The sequence below is a fragment of the Lytechinus variegatus genome, chromosome 1 (assembly GCF_018143015.1).
Source record: "Lytechinus variegatus isolate NC3 chromosome 1, Lvar_3.0, whole genome shotgun sequence".
In the NCBI taxonomy this organism is placed as follows: domain Eukaryota; kingdom Metazoa; phylum Echinodermata; class Echinoidea; order Temnopleuroida; family Toxopneustidae; genus Lytechinus; species Lytechinus variegatus.
In genome coordinates this window covers 36209892-36235612 of record NC_054740.1, presented here as the reverse complement: position 1 = coordinate 36235612, position 25721 = coordinate 36209892, and the positions used below count along the sequence as shown (strand labels likewise).

At 34.8% G+C, this 25721-nt stretch overlaps 1 protein-coding gene across 3 annotated transcripts; it reads left to right on the top strand.

The window, feature by feature from the left end:
* The first annotated feature begins 42 nt into the window (after positions 1 to 42).
* On the top strand, positions 43 to 18461 carry LOC121412955 (DCN1-like protein 5). Of its 3 annotated transcripts, none has more exons than XM_041605719.1 (8): positions 43 to 148; positions 8563 to 8698; positions 9269 to 9399; positions 10020 to 10147; positions 11751 to 11895; positions 12599 to 12707; positions 13295 to 13505; positions 15263 to 18461. In XM_041605719.1, the coding sequence occupies exons 3-8, from the start codon at positions 9329 to 9331 to the stop codon at positions 15340 to 15342; spliced, it is 744 nt and encodes a 247-aa protein (XP_041461653.1). In that variant the 5' UTR covers positions 43 to 148; positions 8563 to 8698; positions 9269 to 9328; the 3' UTR covers positions 15343 to 18461. The 3 variants fall into 3 exon arrangements, with proteins under 3 accessions (XP_041461653.1, XP_041461659.1, XP_041461665.1); XM_041605725.1 differs by having other exon boundaries at positions 8563 to 8735; XM_041605731.1 differs by lacking the exon at positions 43 to 148 and adding an exon at positions 8276 to 8365.
* Positions 18462 to 25721: the final 7260 nt, after the last annotated feature.

The following is a 25721-nucleotide window of genomic DNA, read 5'->3' as shown; positions in this document are numbered from 1 at the left end:
CGGTGCTCTTACTGTAAGGCAAATTCGCCGGAAAGACGCATGCGCAGGCCGTGTGGGAATGGCGAGCTACACCGGGGGAACATGGGCGAAATTCTTCCACGGAAATTCATTAGGATTTTAGCTTTGTCAATTGATCTAATTACGCTTTGTAAGTATAGTCATTTGCTGCTTGTATTCGAAAGTAATTCAATTAAATTTTGGGTAGTTTAAGGCAAGGGATTGTGATTTAACGTCTTCTTTTAAAACGTAAACATCGTCGTGACTGACGTCGACGGTGTTCGTCACACAGCTCACAGCCTCGGCTTATTTCCCCGACTGACTGACAAGTGTGGGTGACAGGCAGCCCATTGCACTCGGAGCGAGTGTGCAGTGTGTGTTGTGTGTGTGAACGGCATCGGCGAGGCACCGGCACTGGGTGATTTCAAGTTCAGTGTTGACCTTTTGGTGTTGGTGTTGGGTCAATTTTTACACGATTATAACACCAAACATAAAATGAGGATGGTCCCAAAAAGTCACTAACTAGTTGTTGAGATGTCAATAATGTGATCTGGATCAGTTTTGCAAGCTCTGAATAAGTTTTGGAGCTAGGGGAAGCAACCAAAATTTGAACACTAACACCAACACCAAGGCCAACACCGAACTTGAAATCACCCACTTTTCCGGCCGGCGCGGCGTTAGCTGACATTTGCATTTGTCTAACTGAGCTGAGCCGGTAGCCTGGGGCCTGTTGCATGAAACTAGTAGAGGCGCTGGTCAGAAAATTGGGATCGTCCCAGTTTACAGGGCGGCACAGGGACTGTCTCAGTTTTCAAAGATTTATTCACACAAGAAATCTAGTAAAAAAAAAATTCACCTGTCAAGTGCCGACATCGATCGAGCTCGAGTGCTCTGCCGCTAGTCAAGGTTAACAATATCAATTATCAGTCTTCTAACAAGATTATTGGAAGACGGTAAGTCATGAAAATAGATGGTGAACTGGGCCTGGGGGGAATTTAGGTCACTGAATCTATTTTTAGCACTCTCAATTCCCGTAATTGATGTCTTTATCCCGTAGGGGAAAGTGAAAAAAAAACGTCCCCATAAACAAGCCTGGCAGTCTCTAGTCTTGAGGATGCAATGATGATGACTTAAAATCCTGACATATACTTCATCATTGACGTATTGACACTCTTCCCATAGACGCATAAGAGACTGACCAAAACAAATATGGATTTCCCTAGGAAATCCATAGTTAGAGGGTGAAATCGGTTTGTATCAACGAATTTTATTTATCATGAACCTTCAGGCGACGAATGCTGGAAAGGTATAAAAATTATTTCACTATAAATGGTAAAAATGAGATGTTTCTTACCAGACCCGATCTTCCGTAGACCACTCGATCCATTTGTCAACAAAGCAAAGACAATAGATCTGACCCTTGAACCGCTTCATGATGATGTTCTTCCGACTAGCAATGCCGTTTTGAACAACAAGTTATAAATAAAATTATATCACAAATACTGAAATTTAATACGTCATACGTGATTATAAAGAATTCGTACTACAAATTATTTATAATCACGTATAAAATTTTAGAATATTGAAATAATATAATGCTGAAATAACTTAGTTAATCCAAATTTTGATTTTCGGACAAGGGTCTATTTCGTTGAAATATCAATGAAAGGCGTCCTTAGCTTAAGATAAAGAAATAAGGTACATTTCCATTTTATCCAGAACTTTACATGTATGTTTATGAATCTTTACAGCTGTTTCTCCTTTTAACTCATAAAGTAAGCTCCATACATCAATTCTATAAATTGTAAAAAATAAATTATTTGATAGCCATTTATTGAAATATCTTATGAAATGTCGTCGTTTGGTAATAAAAGGTTAAGGTGACGATGAAGACTAAATATTTTGCCCCCACTATCGATATCGAACAATGTTGCCGACTTGGAAGACGAAATTGCGTTTTTGAAACAGAAAGCGTCGTCAATCTTGAAAAATGGTCCTCGGACGTTCCTACGTGTCACTCATCTCGACATGAAACAGACCCCTGATCCTGACCCTGTGGCCTGTGCAGTTTCACCATTATTTGCATAGCTGGGTGCTCAATGACAATGGATTTCAACACATTATTTTAAAACATGTCATTTTCCCTCCCATGTGGAAAGATTCCATATGTCCCCCCCCCCTTATATCCATGATATGGCTGTCAGTCCATCTGTTAACTTTTCCTTGTGAACGCGATAACTTCAGTTTAACTTAACCTAGGCTCATATAATTTGAAGTGTATGATACTAGCATGGATCCCAGGAAGCCTATCGATTTTGAGGTCAAAAGGTCAATGGTCAAGGTCACAGTGACATGTTTTCATCTTACCCTTCTGCAGTTCTTGTAAACTCGAAAACTTCAGTTTAACTTAACCTAGGCTCATATAATTTGGTGGGTATGATTGTATCGTGGATTCTGGCAATTCTCTTGATTTTAAGGTCAAAACTCAAAGTTCTAGGTCACAGCAACATGTTTTCATCATACCCTTCTGCAGTCATTGTAAACATGATAACTTGAGTTTAACTTAACCTAGGCTCATATAATTTGGTGCATATGATTATATCGTGGACTCCAGGAATTCTCTTGATTTTTAGGTCAAAAGTTCAAAGTTCAAGGTTACAGCAACATGTTTTCATCTTACCCTTCTGCAGTCCTTGTAAACACGATAACTTCAGTTTAACTTTACCTGGGCTCATATAATTTGGTGTGTATGATATTAACATGGATCCCAGGAAGCATATTGATATTGAGGTCAAAAGGTCAAGGTCACAGTGACATGCTTTCATCTTACCCTTCTGAAGTCCTTGTTGACGCAATAACTTTAGGTTAACTAAACCTAGTCCTAGGCTCATAATTTGGTGTGTATGGTACTAGCATAGATTCCAGGTATTCTATTGATTTTGAGGTCTGAATGTCAGAGGTGAAGTCTCCACTTTTCTTGCTTGAACAATAACTTAATTTTCTGCATTACATTGCTCGCCTTCGTGACACTCTTGATATGGATGTGTTAATATTTACCCTTCTCCAGTCCTCTGGGAGGTCGCTCGATTCAAGAGACTGCTGGAATAAGTGCTGTAATATGGGAGCAGTAAGTGTTGTAGTACGGGAGCAACTGCATACATACTTGTGATCATCAAATTTTAGACTGATAGATACATGGAAGAGGAGAGAACTACTTGCTTTATATCTTTCTAGTGCACAAAAATCACTCAAAATTACAGGGGTTCTTTTGCACTCTTGTGAATAGGACAAATAGCTCTGTAAATGATTAGAATTTATGGTTAAGTCCACCCCAGCAAAAAAAAGTGACTTTAATTTAAAAGGAGAAAAACAAACAGTCCTAACATGCAGTCTGATAGTGCAAATTTCCTCAAAATCGTAAGTAAACAAACTTGGCCATAAGGTTAAAGCTTGTGTATAGTTTTGGTAAATCCACCAAAATGCACCTATCACTATTCCAATTCATTGCTAGCTAATATGAATGGATATGCCCTCTAACAGTTATGATGTGGAGGATATGAAATGAAAATGTGTTTTACAGGATAAATTTTGCGATTTTACATGGAAATTTAACTTGATCGGGTCACCCGATCAAATTAAAATATCTGTGTGTTTTTGTCTTTCAATTAAATCCTATTCCAAATCATGGAATGGGCTGAAACTTTCAAGATATGTTCTTTGTCTGTTACTTTTGGATATCTAATCACTAAATTTATAAGATAACTGCTTGAATGCCCATTTTTTTAAATTTAAAACAAGCATCGCCAAGAGAGGGCGCTATATATCCAAGATTTGAATATTTGAAATTTTCTCAGAGAAGTGCAGTTGGAAAAATATCTAACGGTCTCTACGCTTCAGTAAGACTGTCATATTAAGATGATATTCGATTATCAATCACATTATTTACCCTTTGGGTCATTCCATGCCAATTCACCCAATGAAAGTGCAATTTTGCACCCGACCCTCTCAGAATTCTTTGTAAATTGGTATACATAAAATTCACCATGGCCCAAGCACAAAACAAAAAAAATTAGTCAAATCGGTCCATCGGTTCTCGCGCTACAGCCCGCCCTTTTCTCCTTGTTTTGACAAAAATGGGTGTGACCTTCAACTTTCAATGGCCATTGTGTTGTAACGTGTTGACCAATTTTCACGAAAGTGGTACTATTTAATAGGAAATTCAGAGAGGAATCCAAAACATGCATCAAATAATGTATTGGAGCGATTTATAAGGTCGTGACCCTTGACCTATTCTTTGACCTTGAATTTGACCCCGGACAAATAATTTTTTGACTTGATTTTCGTGTATGTTAATTATTTGTATGATATTGACAAAATATGTTAAAACCAATGATGATATTTTATTTCTTCACCTTTAAAAACTCTTCCAAAGATATCATGAAATTTCACTCTAGTCCCACATACTGATATTCATGTTAGTAAAGTGTTCACCAGTTACATGATTTCTTCCAATCTTTAAGTCACAGTATGCAAACACATGATAAGAAATTAAGCTCATCAGTTCACAAATGAAACATTAAACATTTATGCTCATGAATAGGTATCTGTTTAGGCATTTTGATGTTCAGCAATATATATCATATATGTATATTAGGGATCCTTAAATCAGCATATACTCAACAATTTGATGATAAAAGTACCGGGTAAACACTTTACTAAGAAGAATATATACATATATGATATATATTGCTGAACATCAAAATGCCTAAACAGATACCTACTCATGAGCATAAATGTTTAATGTTTCATTTGTGAACTGATGAGCTTAATTTCTTTTAATGTGTTTGCATACTGTGACTTAAGATTAGAAGAAATCATGTAACTTTTGAACACTTTACTAACATGAATATCAGTATGTGGGACTAGAGTGAAATTTCATGGTATCTTTGGAAGAGTTTTTAAAGGTGAAGAAATAAAATATCATCATTGGTTTTAACATATTTTGTCAATATCATACAAATAATTAACATACACGAAAATCAAGTCAAAAAATTATTTGTCCAGGGGTCAAATTCAAGGTCAAAGAATAGGTCAAGGGTCACGACCTTATAAATCGCTCCAATACATTATTTGATGCATGTTTTGGATTCCTCTCTGAATTTCCTATTAAATAGTACCACTTTCGTGAAAATTGGTCAACACGTTATGACGCAATGGCCATTGAAAGTTGAAGGTCACGCCCATTTTTGTCAAAACAAGGAGAAAAGGGCGGGCTGTAGCGCGAGAACCGACGGACCGATTTGAATAATTTTTCTGTTTTGTGCTTGGGCCATGTTGAATTTTATGTATACCAATTAACAACGAATTCTGAGACGGTCGGGTGCAACCACTGGGTGAATCCAGATGGAATGACCCCTTTACCAAAGCTATACACAGGCTTTAATCAAGTATTACTGAACATCCTGCCTGAGTTTCAGGTCACATGACTAAGGTCAAAGGTCATTTAGGGTCAATGAACTTAGACCATGTTGGGGGAATCAACATCAAAATCTTAACCTAAGGTTAAGTTTTTGAAATGTCATAACTTAGAAAATATATGGACCTAGTTCATGAAACTTGGACATAAGGTTAATCAAGTATTACTGGACATCCTGCGTGAGTTTGGAGTCACGTGACCAAGGTCAAATGTCATTTAGGGTCAATGAACTTTGGCCAGATTGAGGGTATCTGTTAAATTACCATCATAACTTTGAAAGTTTATGGATCTGATTCATGAAACTTGGACATTAGAGTAATCAAGTATCATTGAACACTCTTTGCAAGTTTCAGGTCACATGATCAAGGTCAAAAGACAGTTAAAGGTCAATGAACTTTGGCCAAGTTGGGGGTATTTGTTGAATTACCATCATATCATAACTTTGAAAGTTTATGGACCTGATTCATGAATCTTGGGCATAAGAGTAATCAAGTATCATTGAACATCTCTTGCGAGTTTCAGGTCACATGTCCAAAGACAAAGGTCATTGAACTTTGGCCATTTTGGAGGGTAATTATTAGATTGCTCTCATAACTTTCAAAGTTTATAGATATACATGTAGTTGATAAAATGTGGATATAGGGGTAATCAAGTATCACTGATAAGTCTTAAGTCGCATGATCAAGGTCCAATGTCGTTTGTTGTCAATGAATGTAGTATTGTATCATTATATCAGGGCTCGACACTAGCGGCGGTCCGACGGTCCCAGACCGGTAAATATCGCTGTCGGGCCAGTAGATTTTCAGAAATTGGAAGATTTACTGGTCCGACATGACCAGTAAAAAATATCATTGTCGGGCCAGTAATTTTTCCAAAAATAGCAAGATTTAAGGGTCCGACATGACCAGTAATAAAAACCATTGTTGGGCCAATAACTTTTCCAGAAATGGTCAAATTCACAGCAAACCATTTCCCCCGTTAAATTCTGCCATTCACACACAGAATACACACAGAATGAATCACACGTGTTACTAGAGTACTATACAGCATGCATACAGTGTACATATAGTCAGCCACACAACCACATGGTAAATTCTCCACTGGCCGCACGAACGAAGCCTGGCTAAACTCTGGCAGAAATCTCTCACAGAACTGTTAGAATTCAAGGTTCATACTCATGAAAGGCTCTTATAATGTCCATATTTCCTAAAAATTAGAGCAACTCTGTCACTTGTAAGCAGTAAAAGGAGAAATTTTCACTTCTGTTTTGGTTCAAACAGATTGGGTTTCGGGTGATATCGTCTGAATACATAATAGCCCCACATATGCATTTATGTGTGTGTTGATACACTTGGTATCTGACTTTCTTTCGTAGCTATTTTAATTGAGCCAAAAAGAAACTGATAAATTATTTATGATAATAGTTTTAGCTTTCTTTCTATCTTTCTTTCCTACTTAATCTTTCTTTGTTTCTTTCCTCAATTTTTTTTGTTACTGTCTTTCTTTTTTAATTTCCTTTTTTTCTTTAATTCATTTTTTCTTTTTATCCTATTATAAAATATTTTCTCTATTTCCTTTTTCTCTCTTTCTTTCTGATATTTTCTTTCTTTAGTTTTTGAGTCCATCCATCCTATATTCATCGCTTCTCTTCTTCCTTTCTTTCCTTCCTTCTTTTTACCCCTTTCTTCATTCTTTGTTACTTTCTTTGTTTCTTTCTTCCATCCATCATTTATTTACCCTTTCTTTTTTATTTCTTTTCTCAGCCCTTTCTTTCTTACATTCATTCCTTCCTTTCTTCTATCTGTCTTGTTCTTTCCTTTTTCCCTTTGTTAATTATATCCTTTTACCTTTCCTTTTTTGACTGCTTGCTTCCTTTCTCTAGCTCCTTTATTCTTTCATTCCTTCCTTTCTTTGTCTCTCGGTCTTTTTTTTTCTTCCTTTCATCTATTCTTTTACCTTTTCTTTTTTTATAATTGCTTGGTTCTTTCCTTCCCTTCCTTCCTTTATTTATTTCTTTCCTTCTATCTATCATTTTACCTTTCCTTCATTTCTTCCATAATTCCTTCCTTTCAATCCTTCCTTTCTTTCTTTTGTCCGTCTTTCCATCTCTCCTTTTACCCTTTCTTTTTTATTGCTTCTTCTTTCTTTCCTTTACTACTTTCTGGATTTGTTCTTTCTTTCTGTATTGCTTGCTTCATTTCCTTCCTTCATTTCTCTTTTTTTTCTTTCTTTCTTATATTTGTTCCTTCTTTATTCCTTCCTTTCCTTCTGAAGTTCTTTCTTTTTTTTTTCTTCCTTCACATCTATCCTTTCTTTACCTTTTTTCTTCCTTTCTTTTATTCTTTCTTTCTTTCCTTCAGGGGTGTGAGAGTTCAGCTATTTAGCTGATTTCAGCTATATTTGTTCTTAATTGTCAGCTTATTTCAGCATTTTTGTTTTTTGTCTGTACAAAAGTATAGGAGCTTTTGCAATTTCAGCTATTTTAATTTGTTCTTGCTCACACCCCTGTTCCTTCCTTTCTTCGTTTCTGTCTTGCTTTCTTTTTGTCCTTCATTTCCTTCATTTTTTTGGGGGGGGAGGGGGGGGGTAACGAAAGGCTAGAAAAATAAACTTGCGCCTTTTCTTAATGTTTTCTTTATTTTTTGGGACCAGTAGATTTTAGGTTCGGACCAGTAAAAATTTGAAAAACTGGGTATCTACTGGTCCGACATGAATAGGTTGGACCAGAAGAAAAAATGGGTTAGTGTGGAGCCCTGATTATATGAATGGTGTTTTTTGTGAATAATTATTTTATAGTAGGTTTCAAAGTCAGCACTGCTGCTATATTGAATCATGTGTTGCAGGTGAGACTGCCAGAGGCGCTCCACTTGTTTCCGTACAATCTGAAACAAGGTATGATTTCTCTATGAACGTATGTATTCTACAACTTGGGAAATAATTATGAGACTACTTAATGGGAGCTTACTAAGATAGTGGTCTAATAATTAGTGACTGCTCAACACAAGTGTGGGTATCAGCTAAGTATCGGATCAGGTGATTCGTCCTCATGATGAATTGAATCTAACAATTGTGTTTTTTTCTGTTTTAAGGTTAAATGACATTTTAGTTGCCAATGATGCTGTGAGCCATTCCTTTTACATCACCACACAAACATTCCTGTCCGCCCTGGATTACCCAAACTCCTCAGCTTCAAACCCCAACCTTCACCAGCGATTCACTCGCTTGGTAAGAACAAATCTTGGAATAGAATAGATAGAGTCAAGTATATAATACCACATTCTCTCTCTTTTTGTGATAAGTCCTTTAATAACATTTCTGGAAATCTATATTGTATTTAAAAAGAGTTATAATTCAATTCAAAATCAGTTCAATTTCATTTTGCAAAATAACACAATCAAGAAGTTACAAAGTAAAAAACAAATACACATAAATGAGCCAGGACCTCTTAAAAGCAGCCTTTAATGATCTGCCTGTCTAATTTTCTGCTATTTAACAAGAAATTGTGGTGGTGATGATGATAGTAGTAACGTGTGTTGTGGAGGTTATACAATTTATTCATATTGATTATAAGATTATACTTCATTGAAAATACACTAGTAGTCCACTGCAGCTAGCAAAGTAACTACTTGTACCATGCATGGTAGCATCACTAAATTGACAAAGTCAAACAAAGGTTTCTATTCAAGTTACAATTAATTTATTAACTTGGCATTTAAGTACCCAGAAAAATGCAAGACAATTCTGTAATAACTATCGATACCTATCGCTTGATGCTGAATCCTATGTTTCTTTCAGACCTTGGGTGGTGGTGGAGATTTTACATCAAAACCTCACCATCCTTTACCTATTTCAAACATGGCACCCAAGAGGAAAAGAGGAACTTCATCTGCAGAAGATCTTGTCAAGAATAAAAAGTCCAAGGAGAGGTAAGTTGAGATATGTTTCCTTTTCTAAATGACAAAAACCATTGAAAACTTTTAATATTTCATTAATTAAACTCAGTTGTGCTCTAACTTTATTTGTTGGAATGGTCAATGTCCAATTGATATCTTTCCACCATTTGAGTCTTCTCTCTTTGTGATTGACTTATCTCCCCCCCCCCCCCCCCACCTTCCCTCTCCTTTGAAACACATTTTCTCTCATTATTCCCCCCTTCTTCCCTCCACTCCTTCATCATCTCTCTGTTTTTCTCTGCTCTTTTCATCTTCTCTTCACTCCTCATTCTTTTTCTCTTTTACGCTTACCTATCTTTTATTATGATATATTGTGTTGCTGCGATGTATAATTGTCATGAATATATCATTTGAATTGCTGATATTTTTATTGTAGTTTTTCCAGTATGCCCATTTGAACATTCATCGTAAGTAATTTTGATTTATCCTGTGCGCACCGGAATCAGTAGACTAGCTTAGCCGGGGTAAATTAGGAGCACCTTGAGCACCTAGCAAGGTGGATACATGCGCTATACAAATCTTATAGTATTATGATATTATTGTTGTTGTTATTATTATTATTATTATCCTCAGTTATCATCTCTCCTTTACAGCATTAAAAATTATCTTCATAGTAGTTCTTTGACCAGCCATCACCACCATCATAGTAAAGCACCTTTTTCTCTCAAGAAATGCCAGAACTGGTTTAGAGAATATATTGACACAGATACAGATTCAATAGGTAAGTATTCTATGTTATTTTACAACGAAACAACTAAATGAATTGAGAGTTATCTATTAAGGTTTGTAGATGAAAATAGAGAGTTGAAATTTGTCAGTACATTTCATACCTGGTACATATGATCGTTGGGTAATACCGCATACATGTACATGAGGGTGATGAGGTCAAAGGTCATCTAGGGGTCAAAAAGTCAAATAATGTGAGCTCATATCCATCCTTTTTTTTTAGTTTTTGTTCAACTTGCTCTCATTTCTTTATTTCTACATCAGTTTTGATCGAACTTGTTTCAAATGATCCTTGGGTAATGCCACATGTGTGTTGTTAAGGATGATGGGTCAATGGTCATCTAGTGGTCAAAAGGTCGAGTTTTTGTTCAACTTGCTCTCATTTCTTTATTTCTCAATCAGTTTTGATCAAACTTGTTTCAAATGATCCTTGGGTAATGCCACATGTGTGTTGTTAAGGATGATGGGTCAATGGTCATCTAATGGTCAAAAGGTCAAGTATTTGTTCAACTTGCTCTCATTTCTTTATATCTTCATCAATTGTATTTACTCTTTGTACCAATGATCCTTGGGTAATACTACTTGTATGTTGATGATGATGGGGTCAAACGTCATCTAGGGATCAAAGTATCATATTGCATATTTTATTGATTGCAAAATCAGGTAAAACTGGTTCATGAACCACCTTGTTTTTTTTAGGTGTTGTGAGAATCAATTTATATTAATGTATCGTAAAATAGATATTGTTACATTATAGGGACAGTGATTTTCAGTTTCAAAAATTGCCTTTTCCATGTCAGTAAATCTCACATTCCATTTCAGCAGGTCAGAAAACGGAAATTCCATTTCCCCATAGACTGTGTGAAAAAGTGACGATTCCATTTACCGGTACCCATTCAGTAGCAATATCACAACATTCGCGCTGGTCAAAATTTGTATCTGCCACTGTACCAACAACGCTATAGAATCCGTTCTAATCGGATCTATGCAGGTACACAAAATATTTTGACAAACACATTTGACATGAATACATTCTCACCTTTCACATTATGTTATGGTTCAATGAAATTTTTCGATAATTTTGGGGGTTTTTGGACATCATTTTGAGCAGTCAACGATTTTGGTCTGTCCGCCATTTTGGATTTCAAGACCAGGATGTCGTGCTGTTACATCTTCATACGTAGAGGGCAGCAACACACGACCGTGTTGTTAAAATCAAACGATGTGTGCATGTGAATGTTTTCGATACGGCCGACCCCGCTGCACTGGCCGGCAAGCTAGGGCCGGAGCGAGGGGTACGATAGAGTGTGATGGAGTCAAGTGCAGTCACGATGTGTGGATTGTAGTGAAGTGAGATCGTGTTATTTTGTTGAGATTTTGGAGCAATTTCTGTTGCTTTTCATTGTAGCCTGAGGAAAAATATGTATTCCGTGATTTTCTGTTTGAATTGCCACTTTCCATTTCAAAAGGCCGTTTCCGTGAATTCCATCTGTTTTCGAAAATCACTGTCCCTACATGTAAAGTAAAGGAACAGAAATATCGTCTTAGCCACTAAATACCATCACAGTGACCATCTGTCTTTAATTGCTGTTTTTCAGGCCCTGATGGTATGGAAAAGTTTTGTGAAGATATTGGGGTAGAGCCGGAGAATCTAGTCATGCTGGTCATTGCCTGGATGTTAGATGCTGAACAAATGGGTTTCTTCACTCAAACAGAGTGGATGAATGGCATGACCAAGTTACAGTGAGTTCCTTCATAGCTTGGATATAAGCCTCATCTTCATCTATACAACAAAATAGAAATCACTTCAATTCAGATGATTTGACTTAATATGACAATACATCATCTATGATTTGTATTTTAAAAGGCAATGGCACATTTATTAACAAACTGATATATATTGCTACATGTAGTTGTTGTTTGAGTTTATACCATTTTGTTTACATTATTTTTAGTATTAAGTCGCCTATGTAGGCCAAAGGTCATGTGTATTGTTTAAAGTAAAAGTTCTAATTTGTCAAATTTTAATTTTTACCTTGCTTAATCATGTAATTGGGTCAAACCAAATGTCAAATTAGAATTGATTTAGCTCCTAAAAACAAATGTACCTAATAATAATTATTAATGTTTCATGTAGCAGTAAGTTATGCACAAATTTAGGTACGAGTGGTGGCCTGATTGTTTGCGAAATTTGATTCTCAGTCATTTTTAGTCCAACCTGTGAAGACGACAATTCTTGTAATTGATTCCGGTAAGCATCTAAATGCAACTTTAAGAATTTTTCAAAATTTGACTAGACTTCACTCCACTATTTCAAAACATGAAAATCATTTATTAGATTCTCCCAATCTAGCACAAGAACAGAACAGTCCTTGGTCTTGTGTACTGTGTAAAGGTTTGTGTAATTTATAAATCACTAAACCTCATTGTGGTCATTTTATTTCAGGGTTGACTGCACAGAAAAACTTAGGGGAAAGTTAGAGTCGTTACGTGCACTTCTAGATGAACCTGCAACATTTAAAAAGATTTACAGATACGCTTATGACTTTGCTAGGGTAAGTCAAATGAAAATTGTCCATTTAAACTCTTTATCATTACTCTGGAATTAAAGATTAAAAGAATCTGTTTGTACCCCTGATCATACATCTTTATCTAATTGGATTTTTCAGCTGTGACTGCCAGTTATAAAGCATCAGTATTGCCTGGCAATTGAATGGGTTTTTTCAGGTGTTTATTTGTATCATGTATATTTACTTTGACATGAAAACTTACAAAATATTTCTATGGGGCAATTCATGTTGAGATTATATTCCCAATATATTGAAGAGTTTTGATTAGAGCGACAACATTGCAACTTCATATTAAACCATCGGATGGGAAGCACTTGTAGTGAGTGGTTATTTGTTTATGAATATGACACGAATAGTTGTATATCATTTATAGACTGCCCAATGGAAATATCATAAGCTGTCTTTACAAACGCATGGTTTTCAGAAGGTAACCTTTAGATTATGCTGTAACTATATTCTAAATAAAAGGGAAATGAAACGTCTTGAACGAGAGGTAATCTATTGAGCAAGTGTTTTATATTAATATACATGACTTATTCCACATTTTTGTGTGTGCTGTATCCTACTGACAGGTTAATAAAGATCAACGTAGTATGGACTTAGATACTGCCCAGGCCATGCTGACGTTGCTACTGGGACGTCAATGGCCACTTTTTAATCAGTTTCACCAATTCCTTGACAAGGCCAAGTATAAAGTGATCAACAAGGACCAGTGGTGCAATATCCTAGAGTTCAGTAGGGCCATTCGACCTGACCTCAGTAACTATGATGAAGATGGTGCCTGTAAGTCAATTGGTCTTTTTTGTTTAAACTAGCGCTGCAAGTCAGGCGGCATGTTTGGGTTCGGTTCGGCAGAGTTCAGGATTTTTTCTGAACTTTCGTTAATAAATTACAACAACATAAAAAAATAGATCGCTGCCCTGAACCATGTAACATTCGTCGTAACCTACGTCTGTCACATACTTGATACAAATTTTGTTTCTGAAAAGAATGGTCATAAAAATTGTTGCATAAATTTAAAATTTGTTTTCTTTAAAAATAGTAAAAGTCCTTTCCATTTTCATTTCAAATTAGTTAAAATTAATAAAGAAAAAAAATAAAAATGAGAGAATAAGGATAGAAACAGAATTTCAAAGAACAGAATATTTTTTCAGGATTATTTCATGTTGATATGATTGTGATCGATTACAAGTCATAGCAATCACAGCTATACCAATTGGAGTGTTGCTATTAAACTGGTAAAATTCATATTCCAAGAATATGAAATGTTTTCCAAAGTCCATAATTTCTTAAAAGTGGTTTAATCTGGTCAATTAATTACTCTAAAAAGGTAATTATCAGTCCATTCTTGGTCCTGAAAGATCAACGCTAAGCGACGTCAAACACATTTCCAACACGAAAATGAGTACAATGGACTGTACTGTATATTTTAGCGTTGTGAAATCCCCTGGCCACGATCATTGAGGACCAAGAGAGAACTGATAAATTATCTTTTTATTTTTCTGTAATTGACAAGATTAAACCACTTTTTAGAAAATGTTGACTTTGGAAGAATGCTATATATTCGGAATATGAATTTTACCATCATATTAATAACAATAATAATAATAATCCGCTTTTATGTAGCACTTAATGCATTGGAACAATTTCTCTAAGTCTAAGCACGTTTGCAAATATATTATTACTCCAGTCATCCTGGCATGCCCACATAAAATGTGTGCACCTTCTCCACTCCCTTGGGAGCATTCCAACAAGAGTTCCAAGACTTAATTGCTTGGCATACTACAAAAGCTTTCGCATCCTACCTGGTACCCATTTAATAGCAGCTGAGTGCAGGTTGTTTTGTTTCAAATTTCCAGATCAACTATTTGTATTCTCAGATGCGATCGTGGCATCTTTTCTTTGCTTTGTTTGAAATTTAAAAAAAAAATTGTTATTTAGAATTCTATTTCTACCCTCATTTCTCATTAATTTGAACATTTCAGAAGGTAAAGAATGAATTTTACCATTACTTTGTCAGTTATGAGGAAATAATTTTGTCATCTTTATGTTCTTTTATTTAATTCTTTCGTAGACGATTAAGAATAATGATTCTTTCAGGTACTAGTAAGTCTCGTTGCATGTGAATCTGTGATTATTTTTAACTGACTTTTGTGCAATATTGAACTATGGCTGTTGGTGTATTTTCAAGTTTCATGAAACTCTGGATGCTTTTCATTTGTGTTGATACCACGTATACCTGTTTGCAGTGTGTTAAACCGAAGAGTATTATCTTCTCAAACGACTTTGAACTTGGAAGAAGGTCGTTTGGTCAATCTGAGGATAAAATGACCACTCTAATCCAGCAACGGACAATAGACTTACCTCGGCGCCTCACATACTCAATGAATGATCTTATAGGTTACATTTTTTTTATTTCATGTATTTAGAAGAGAACTTTATGTAGTTTGGATTTGAATCCTTTCTAACCCTAAAATGAGTTTGGAGGATTAATCAACAAAGTTTTAGTCTTTGATGCTTTCATATTTGTCTACCTACAGGGCCTGTGATGCTTGATGAATTTGTGTTGTGGTTCCGATTACACCAAACAGGGGCTGCCTCATCATCGGCACTCACGTAACGACAGCCAGTCAACAACTTCTTGACTGCAACAACTCAATGAAATATCAATAGAAGACACTGAAAGTGGCGAGAAGCTGCAACAAAAGCTTCTTAACACTTAAAAAATGCCTAACTGCCAAACTGCAAAGGTTCATGCTTCCGTGTTCTGATGGCTTTGATACAAATATTTAAACAGTAAGAGGGTGTGTGCTGCTTCTCCTGTTTTGACTATTCCAAGTGATCTTGCACTAGTTCTGACTGTCAACCAAATCCTGCGTATGTTTATTACTGGAACAGATCGACTCACCTCCAGACTCCTCCCATTGTAAATAAAGCCAGGACAACATCATCATTAATCAGACTATGGATGTAGTGGACAAGGATATTGTAGCAACTTAGATAGATATCTCCAGTGCAAGAAAGACTGAACTTTGTTTTTACTCTTTAAAGTGCAAGAGAGACACGGCTTTATCTTCAATATTAGAAGAACGCTGACTTCCTGGAAAAGATATGCTTCAGGTCTGTTCATTTTTATTTCCAGAGGATAGTTATCTATTCAAGTAAAGCAAATATTTACTTTCAAGCATGTATCTTTAGGTATTGCTGGATGAAAAGATCATAGCTTTACCTCCTTTATGAATACAGGATCAGTGACTTCTTTGACAAGGAGAATTATTGAACCAGTTTCTTGTGTTTTCCAAGAGGTTGGTTATTCCAGTATATTATGTAAACATAAGTTTATAATGTGTGGGCACCAAGTGAAACTATTAACCAACGGATGGTGATATATCAGTTATTAATTGCAAAATATATGTAACCCCTCATTTGATTTATTTTGTATGTGTATGTGTGTCATCAAATGCATTGATAATGACCTTATTTTTATAAATTTGTGATCCCTTCCAGCTATTTTAAACTCTGTAGTTGTTAATGCGTAATTCTTGAATATTTGATATTCATATTGTTAACTGTTGTCCTCTTTTATTTTGTTGATATTTTTATATGTGATGATTTGAAGAATGTTATGGATGATTAGAGGGCATTATGAGAAATGTTTCTAAGAATTACTTTTGCATCTTAACCGGATGTTATAATTTTGTTTACATAAAGTTTGTTTTGCCTTTCTTGTTGTTCAACTCATGCCAAATATTAGAATGGATCTTTAAAGTGATCACAAAAAGGGTGAATCACAAATGACAGTTCGTAGAAAAATCTTAATGTTTTAGAGCAATTGTAATTTACTAGCAAGCAAAAAGTGATGTGTTTTTGTAATTTTTTATAAATCTTGGTTCTCAGTTGAACAAAGCATCCAGACTTGATGGTGAAAATAGTGACAAATCCTTTGTCAAATCATGGAACACCAAAATATTTCTTCCTAATGACTGAAAGAAAATGCATTAAACAAGACTACAGTTATGTTGAAATTTGTTTTTAACCTGTCTGTGTGCTTATGTTAGAATGTCAGGATTACATTTTTTTCCAGTACACTCCATATGATTTTTGGACCTTCAGAGTTGCATTAAAACACACACACACACACAAGAAAAATATGTTTCATTTAAAAAATAGTTAAGGTATCTGTATGTGTGATTTAGCCTCTGGTATCTTTTACTCATTTTTTTTAGTGTACACAATTAAATCTCTATCCTTCCTTTAGGTCTTCTGAAAAGGCATAGAATTAAAACAATAATTTCCAAAGCACATCATGTAAAAGGGTCTATAAGAGAAAATTTGAAGACGTTGACCCACCCAGTGGTATTTGCTGTGCATTAGTAGGGCCCTACCATTGTAAGCGGTTGCAGTCAGTTCAAATATAACTCAAATATGGAAAGCCAGCAATGCCATAATTTGTCATTTAGAAGGGGTATTCATTGTCCCTTAGTGAAGAAAAAGAAGCATGCTCGTTGGTCAGGTCATTGATGTACGTTCATAATGCACAATCTCAAGAGAGCATCCTGTTCGGACATTCTAGGTGACTGTGACATGGCTGGCTTTCCATAGTTGAGACCAATTTGAATCAGTCACATGACCCAGGCATAATTGATTGCATGCTACTCTATTTCCATTGATAATTGTATGACTGTATTGCTCTTGTGATTTTATATACCTCATTGCATTGCAGAGCTTTGTGAAAACTCATTACCTATATTTTGTGTATATCAGATAAATGTGTGAGTGAGTAGATGAAATGTTTGAGGGGGCCCATATTGATGATCATCATGCAGCAAAATGTGAAGTATGTGTAATTGCATTGGCAACAGTGCACGTTCAGGTGAACTTTGCCTCTTAGGGTTTGTGAATATGGGTCCCTGTGTGCACACATGTGCAAAGGCAATGTTGCCCAATATAGCATGTGTGAAAATGAATTACTATTATAATGGGGCTTGATTTGAGCAGGTTCTTCTTTCTTGCACCAAGAATTGCATGTTTGATCCTCCCTTTCTGATGAATGATAAAATAGTATAGCATTTCATATGTAATCACTGTAGTTAGGACTTTAGATCAATTAGTAAATAGTTCATGCTCAGAACTAAAATATAAGTAGGCCTAGGGCAATTTTTATGTTGATTGTATGTAAGTCGATTAAATCAAGATGATTAGTTTATGTGGTGAATTAAGAATGCCTGTAGATCAAGAGCAATTCTCTTTTCTTTGTTCAATTTATTTTATTTCTGTTTTTTTTGGGGGGGGATGGGGGTTTATTATAGCAGTCATAGTGGACTGACTATGTGTTGCTTGTTTTTAAAGTATAAAGAGGAACAGATGATCCCTCTACTACATGTACATTGTACACAAATGATAATTAATGTATGTAAAATGATGATTTTAAGTGCTTGCTTATGTACCTTTATCAGAATATTATTTACCACTTAAAAGTTCTGAATAGATCCATGATGGAACATCTTTTCAGGCATGTCTCATTATTTTTCATTAATTCCATGTCCTTATAGGAAATGTCTTCCTGTCAATTATATATTGCTAATAGGATTTATATTGATATTTATTCTTTTTTTATCCAGATGAAGTCAAGACTCAAAGCTTTATTCCTTGTAACATGTGTTCCATTGATATCATTACATAAGTACATGTGTGTGTAATTCTCATCAATCAACATCATTATTTTCAAGATGAAAGATTCAAAGAGAAATTAATTTGAATATAAAGGAAAATGTTGGGACATTTCTTATTGGGGGGGGGGGGGGGTGGGGAGGGAACAGAAAATAACTTGCATTTCTCCCTTTGTCATTATATTATTATATGCTTCTGAAAAGTTGGTTGAAGCAGTTAGGTTGATTTATCATAATTTCTTTTAATGTAAACATGTATGAAACATTCAACTTTTCTACCTGGCTGGTTATTGCTTTAAACATTTCCCCCCCCCCCTTAAAAAAAAACACTGAATAAAAAATAATGATTTAAAAAAAAATTACTCATTAGTAACCAAGTGTAACCAGATTGACCAAGTACAAGAATTGAAACGAGATACATGTAGTCCCAAGTGTCAAAAAGCACCACAGTGACATATATCTTATAGATTTATCATTTCTTTGGCATGCTAGGAATTAAAGGGCACTAGTAGATCGACAATAAGACTAGAGGCTGTAGGCCTTACCGGTATTTGAGGACCAAAAAGTATTGCCTTTTTTACTTGTTTTGTGATCCCAGTTCTCTTGATCATAAAACAACTACCATACTTTGCAGAATTCCCCACTGCCTATCCTTTGATTTCTTGAGTATTCTGTTGACAGTTATGCTATCATTTACTTGGTGAGTCTACATTCTAGTGATGTCAATGATTTATGAGTTTTGTTTCATCTCTACATGTATTATCAATAGAAGTATTATGAACAATATATAGACTCACCGGTACTTAAAACCACATGAAAAAATGTGTTTTGATTCTTGTTTATGTTAATATATAAAGATCAACTCTTAGTGTGTAATGTGATTATATCTCACTCACTGTTTTTGCTCAGTATTTAAGGATAATTATTTTGTCTTATTTTATTTCTTATTCAATCACTACAGGGATGATATTAAGATCACCATTTCCCCTCCCCTTTTTTTCTTTCAGCTTCAATTTTGCTGAAACTTTGTACACTTTTAAGGCTGATTTTCCCATGTGAAATGATTATTGAATTGAGTTTGTAAAGTGAGTTAACACATTGATTATTCAATTTCAAATGTATGACTGGTACATATATACTTTACTTGGCTTAATCTGTTTTTGACTGTTAATTATATGTTTTGAAATTATTATTTTCCTATTGAGTCACATCATATTTAATGAAAATGTTTATTTTCCATGTATGGTATGCATTAATTGGACATATTTTATACAGGTTTCTAGAGGTACTGAAAGAAATGATATATTTTTTGTTTATACAACCAAGCTCGTATCCTGCACCTTTAAATTCACAGCATTTTGAAAGCACTACAACCTTATCATATGGGTTACACAGTTTATTAAATGTATAATGGAAATCTGAAATAAGATTTAAGTACAATAATAAGGTTTGGAATTCTGTAATCAAGCTGTGTGTAAATAGATATCAGTTATCCAATATTCAGTATTCTTTTGTTTTAATGTTTTCTATGTTGCTGGTTATTATATGAACAAACTTAGTAAGTAAATCTGTTACTTTGTTTGAACATATTTCTGTGTTATGTTAAATTTTACTTATTTTTCTTTGTAAGTCATTTATATAACAAGGTTACACAAAAGACAAACACACCATATTTCCCTGATATTTGTGAAGTAATAATTCTCACATACTATTTCAAGTTTGGGATTGTTTACTTGAAAAGAAAATTTATGTTGTTTTTTATGTGGGACCAATCAAGATGTAGAAGTTATGAATGTTCTTGAAATGTTTTAGACTATTGCATTATTTAGTAGTACTACTACAAATGTTCAGGAATAACTAGTAAAAAAAAAAGCAAATAAAAAAAATGAATTTACTCTAAGGGCTGTCACATGTCTGTTATCAAACTAAATATATCTATATCGTGCTTAGTAGAACATCAGTAACTAATGAATAACATTGTCATATTGGGTGGACATTGACTCCGTATTATATTTGGAGCCAAAGACGTAATATCACTTCATATGAATGATTTTAATTCTATAAAAAAAAGAGGATGAAATATTTCCTTATGCCCCCTTCTGTGCAGATATCAATCCATTGATTGCAATGCATTCATCAAAGATCAGTTCGTGAGTAGTATGCAAAATAGATGCATTTTTTTTTAAATGCTTGTCAGTGCCAAGATGCAGCAATATGTTTTATATATATGTGACTGTCTAGAAAGCAATAGATAGTGTTTACTTAGTAGAACTATTTTTGTTTCATACTTTCTTTTTTTTTCTTTGTCTTTTACCTTTTTCTTCATTCCTTCTTTTCTCTCTCTCTCTTTCTTGTTAATATTTTTTCTATGTCCCACTTTGTTGAAACACCAGTTTGTTTCATACTTTTTTTTCTTTGTCTTTTCCCTATTTCTTCTTTCTTTCTTTTCTCTCTCTCTCTCTCTCTTTCATTCTTGTTAATATTTTTTCTGTGTCCCACTTTGTTGAAACACCAGTGGAAATTTGGGTTATCCCATAGGCATAAGAACATATGAAATATGAAACCATATTATGCGGTCTGTTAAAAAAGATGATAATGATATACTAATATACTTCAATCATAGATAACACTACAGTGCATACCTTAGAGATTGCTTTGCAGTGTTACTACAATCTAGGAGCAGTTTGTAAAAGCTTTATATCTCTTTTTAATTTCTAGTTTTGCCTTCTTTTTATTGTATGACATGCTGAAATCAACTATGAAAAAAAAATGTGTATTTTTCCCTTATTTTAATTAATGGGGCCCAGGGATATAATGTTTGAGAATGATTAGTGCAGACTCTATCTTTGTCATAATGCTGTATACATTTTTTATTTTTTTTTTTTATTTTTTTTTTTTTAAAGTATCGGCATAAGAGGCTACGCAACAAAATAAAGCATCTTGGTGTTTTACATCAGGAGGAGTAGAATGTACTTTGATGTTGATGTGTAGTGATACACTTGTTTATTTTTAAGGGGGTGAGGTAATCAAATAAAGAAAGGCTCAGTGACAATTGTTGAAGGTGCAACATTCATACTCATCAAAATGAGTGAATATTTGTATGTAGTGTGTAAACATGTAATGATTGTTAGGTTCATACAAGGTGTTTTGCAAATTTGTATCCAAAATAAACAAATCAAAGGTGTACTACAGTGTAACAAAGCAACCATTTAAAGTTATGTGTACAGTATGTTAAATACATCTATATGTTCAAATTTCATTATTAAAAATGAAGAAATATGTAAATGAAATTTCATTTGTGTATGCATTTGTTTCATTTCCTTCATCAAGAAACTGATCCACAATGTGCTGCACTCAACCCAGGTGAGGTAAATGGGTACCGGTAGGAAGTAATTCCTCAAGAAGCTGTGTGCGCTGTGAACGCCTAGCTTAGCCGGGTAATATAGGAGCGCCTTGAGCACCTAACAAGGTGGATATGTGCGCAATATAAATACCCTATATTATTATTATGCATAACTATTTCACCATTGGTGTTTCTACTCCCAACTCCCTGGTCATACAACCAAATATGGGGTATGTGTCTTGCTTTGCCTTACTGTCAAAGATTTGTTCTACTTTTTTCATTGTTATGTTTCCATAACTAATCGAATATGTTTTTGTTTGATAATTTCTTTTCTAAAGAAATCCAAAGGACTGATATTTTATGTGTACCATCCATCTGATAAAAAACTATTCTGCTTTAAAATGATAAAAGTAAATCAAGAATTGGTAGACAAGTCAACATTTATTGATTTATTTATTAAAGGTCAAGTCTGCCCCAGGAAAATGCTGACTTGAATAAATAGAGAAAAATAAAAACTAGCATAGTGCTGAAAATTTCATCAAAATCGGATGTAAAATAGGAAAGTTTTGACATTTTAAATTTTCGCTTATTTTTCATAGAACTGATATGCACAACTAGGCGAGTCAGTCGATGATGTCCATCACTCCCTATTTCTTTTTTCTTTTTTTTTGAATTGTACAATATTTCATTTTTTATAGATTTGACAATAATGACCAACTTGACTGAACCATATAGTATTATACATTGCCAATTCCACATATTCAGGGGGGAATTAATAGTATCACTTGACAACGAGGAGAAAATTAGAATATGTCATATAATGAAATACAAAAGAAATAGTGAGTGGATGATGTCATAGTCTCCTCATTTACGTACTAGCCAGGATGTGCATATAACTGTTTTGTGAAATTAAGCGAAAGTTTAAAATGTCATAACTTTCTTATTTTACGTCCGATTTTTAATGAAATTTTCAGTGTTATGCTAGTTGGATTTGTCTCTTTTTATTCAAATCAACTTTTGGTGGGGTGGACTTGTCCTTTAAGTCAAGCTATGGCAAAGCTTGGCTGGTTTCTGTATGAACCAAGGAAAAGCTTTTGCAGAACCCAACTTGGAGTTTTGTAGTACATGAGCTCCTTATTGTATTTCTCATTTCCTTTGTGCTTTAAAACTTTTGATAAATCAAAAGTTCCGTAAAAATTCTTTGAGGTTACAAGCATATTTAAGCAGTCTACAAATTATTTGTTTGCAATTCTTGAATTAAATTAATCAGAGGCTGTGGATGCCCATCTATTTTTACCAAATGTGTTGTAAAAAATTAATGCACCCTAAAAAGAGAAATTTGACTTTACCCTACTCCTTAAAGAGAAATTCCAGTAGTTGCAGTAAACACTGCGAAAGTCTGTAAAACAAGGCTTAATTGTCAGTATATCATGGAGGATCTAGATCTGGTACAGTTACATTAACCAAACTTTGTGAAATCTTGAAATCTACGCTGAAAAATGTTCACACCAAAGATCCCCAACACAGATAAGAGCACGTGGGACAATGTATAATTATTGCTGAGGGCGTTCGGCCCGACGCCCTACCCGAATCCAGTGCTTATTTGCTGATTTCTCAGCAATTACACAATTTCTTCCAGAATCCTTTGGCACATGCATTTTATTTATACAAACAGACACTTTGGTGGTCATTTCATTGGATTCTGTACGAATTCATTTTTTATATCGTTACCAAAACTAGCATTTACCTTTAAAACAAAAGGGGTGGAGAAAGCAGAAGATCTGGTTTGTAACTTTTTTTTGCCATACGCTTCACCCAAATAGATTGTCAATTTGCACTTCACATGCAGCATTCAAATCTTACATTCAAAATATTTGTAGCTTTCTGAAGGCTGTAATGGTAATGTATATGTGAAAAGCCCAATGCAGTATGTGAGTAAGTCGACAGCATAGATACTAGAAGTAGGAGAGGTATAGTTGCCTAATAAATACGTATGTGTGAGTGTGTTGGGGAGGCAAGATTATTCTACAATTTACTGCTTGAAAATTTGATATGCTTGCTCATACATGGCCTTACCTAGTTTTGGGAGGGAGAAGATGGCACCCCTCCCCCGGCAAATCCCCAACCCACCCAACCAGTGGTGGATGCAGGTGAGGGGTACACCTGACCCATGACCCTCCCCCCTTTGAGAGTCATAGGCCCGTATTCTGAAGTTGCATTTTACTTAGACCATGGTCTAACTCTGTGCTAAAATTATTGGAAGCTAAAAGTGTCAAAATTTTTATTCAGTTGTATGTTTCTTGTGTTTACTCTGCTCTTTCCTGATTCATCGATGGTGAAGACAATAATTTATTTATATACTTCCTAGACAATTATGAATGATTTGAGAGCCAAATGACTGAGCTGAAATATGATACCTCTATTGTTAGTGATTTATGTAACAATTGACTATCCATACTTAAACCACAACTTTAAACCTGAGTTTAAGTTAAACCCGACTTCAGAATACGTGCCTTAGTCAATATTTGTAGTGTAAATATGCCAATTATACACAATTGTGCCACCCCCCCCCCCCCCCCATTCGAGAGTTGCAGCAAATCATAATGGGAATATTTTGTCCATACCCAGGACTTTACTTGTTTTTTGCTTGTCAAAAAATAAAAAGCTTACACTTGATCTATCTGTAAGCGTGAAAGGTGGGAGGGGGAAGGCCCAATCAGATATATATTGGGCCTTCCCCCTCCCGCCTTTCGCGCTTGCAGATAGATCGAGTGTGAGCAAATTTATTTTGTAGTGAAATATATGATATATGAAACATATTTTTTCATTTAAGGACGTTCCACAGTTATGTTTGTGCGCTTTGTGATCTGCGCATATTTTACACTCTGCGCACTGACGTCACAATAGATGAACAGGTGATTAATTAGCTGTGGGTATGAGCTTATTTTTCTCATTATCTGCACTCGAACTGCAGATCCGATGCGTTATTTTATGAAGCTAAAAATATGGAATTATTCCATGGACCATTTGAAAAAATATCTCTACAACCTCAAACTACTTTACTCTGCAGTGCTGTCAAGAATCACGAATATGACCCCGAGTTTGAATAAATGGTAGAGTGGTTTTGATTTTTTTCTTCACATAGATACAAATAGCATTTGGCGCATTTTTGGTGTTATAAAAAGCACTTTGCTTTAATAAAAATGCGGATAGTTTGAAAACAAGCACATGAACCCCCATTTTTTAAAAGTTGCACCTCTTAGGTATACCTATCTCTACAACTTTGCAAACTTTGGTGAAAATGACATGGATTTTGAATAAAGTGCAGCATTTATTGTACTTTTGTTGAAATTTCACATTTTTTAGATTGGGTTTTTGTTATCTTTACGTCATATTTAAGAACTGACAAGGCTGTTAGACTTAAAATTGCAAACAAATAGCACTATAAATAGATTTTATATTCTAACAATACAATAATTCACTCTCTTGCAAAATTTTAATTACTTTTTCATATATTTTGACTGAGTAATAGAGGTTTAAACTCACTGTAGTGATCTTGCGAGATCTAAAAATGCAAAAATCTTTTGAACGCGCAATTCTTAAGAACATCCATTTGGGTGAATTTTGAAGCTCTATAGCAAAAAATCAAGCACATGGACCTATATGTTAACTTTTGAATATTTTGAATATTCAGGTTTTTAAGTATCTATGTGCAAAGTTTGGTGAAAATGCCGGGTGAAAATGACATGGATTTCACCTTAACTGTGGAACGTCCTTAAGCGATAGTACTAGTGGAGATCTTTATTCCATTTCTCAGAGATCTGCCCCTCAAACATCCCAAAGTCACCCCCCCCCCCCCCCCCCCATCAGGGGGATCGTCCCATCACAAAATAAATGTATTGAAATATCATTTCCTTTATGCCGGAACAGTTACACTCTATGGTGAAGAAACTGCCGATGTGATTGGTTAGAAACTTGCCCGAGTCG

Excerpts from the sequence above, each read along its gene's own strand:
- LOC121412955 (XM_041605719.1), top strand. The coding sequence starts at position 9,329 with ATGGCACCCAAGAGGAAAAGAGGAACTTCATCTGCAGAAGATCTTGTC. Across the intron at positions 10,148-11,750 it reads CACAGATACAGATTCAATAG|GCCCTGATGGTATGGAAAAG; the intron begins GTAAGTATTCTA and ends GCTGTTTTTCAG. Across the intron at positions 11,896-12,598 it reads AATGGCATGACCAAGTTACA|GGTTGACTGCACAGAAAAAC; the intron begins GTGAGTTCCTTC and ends ATTTTATTTCAG.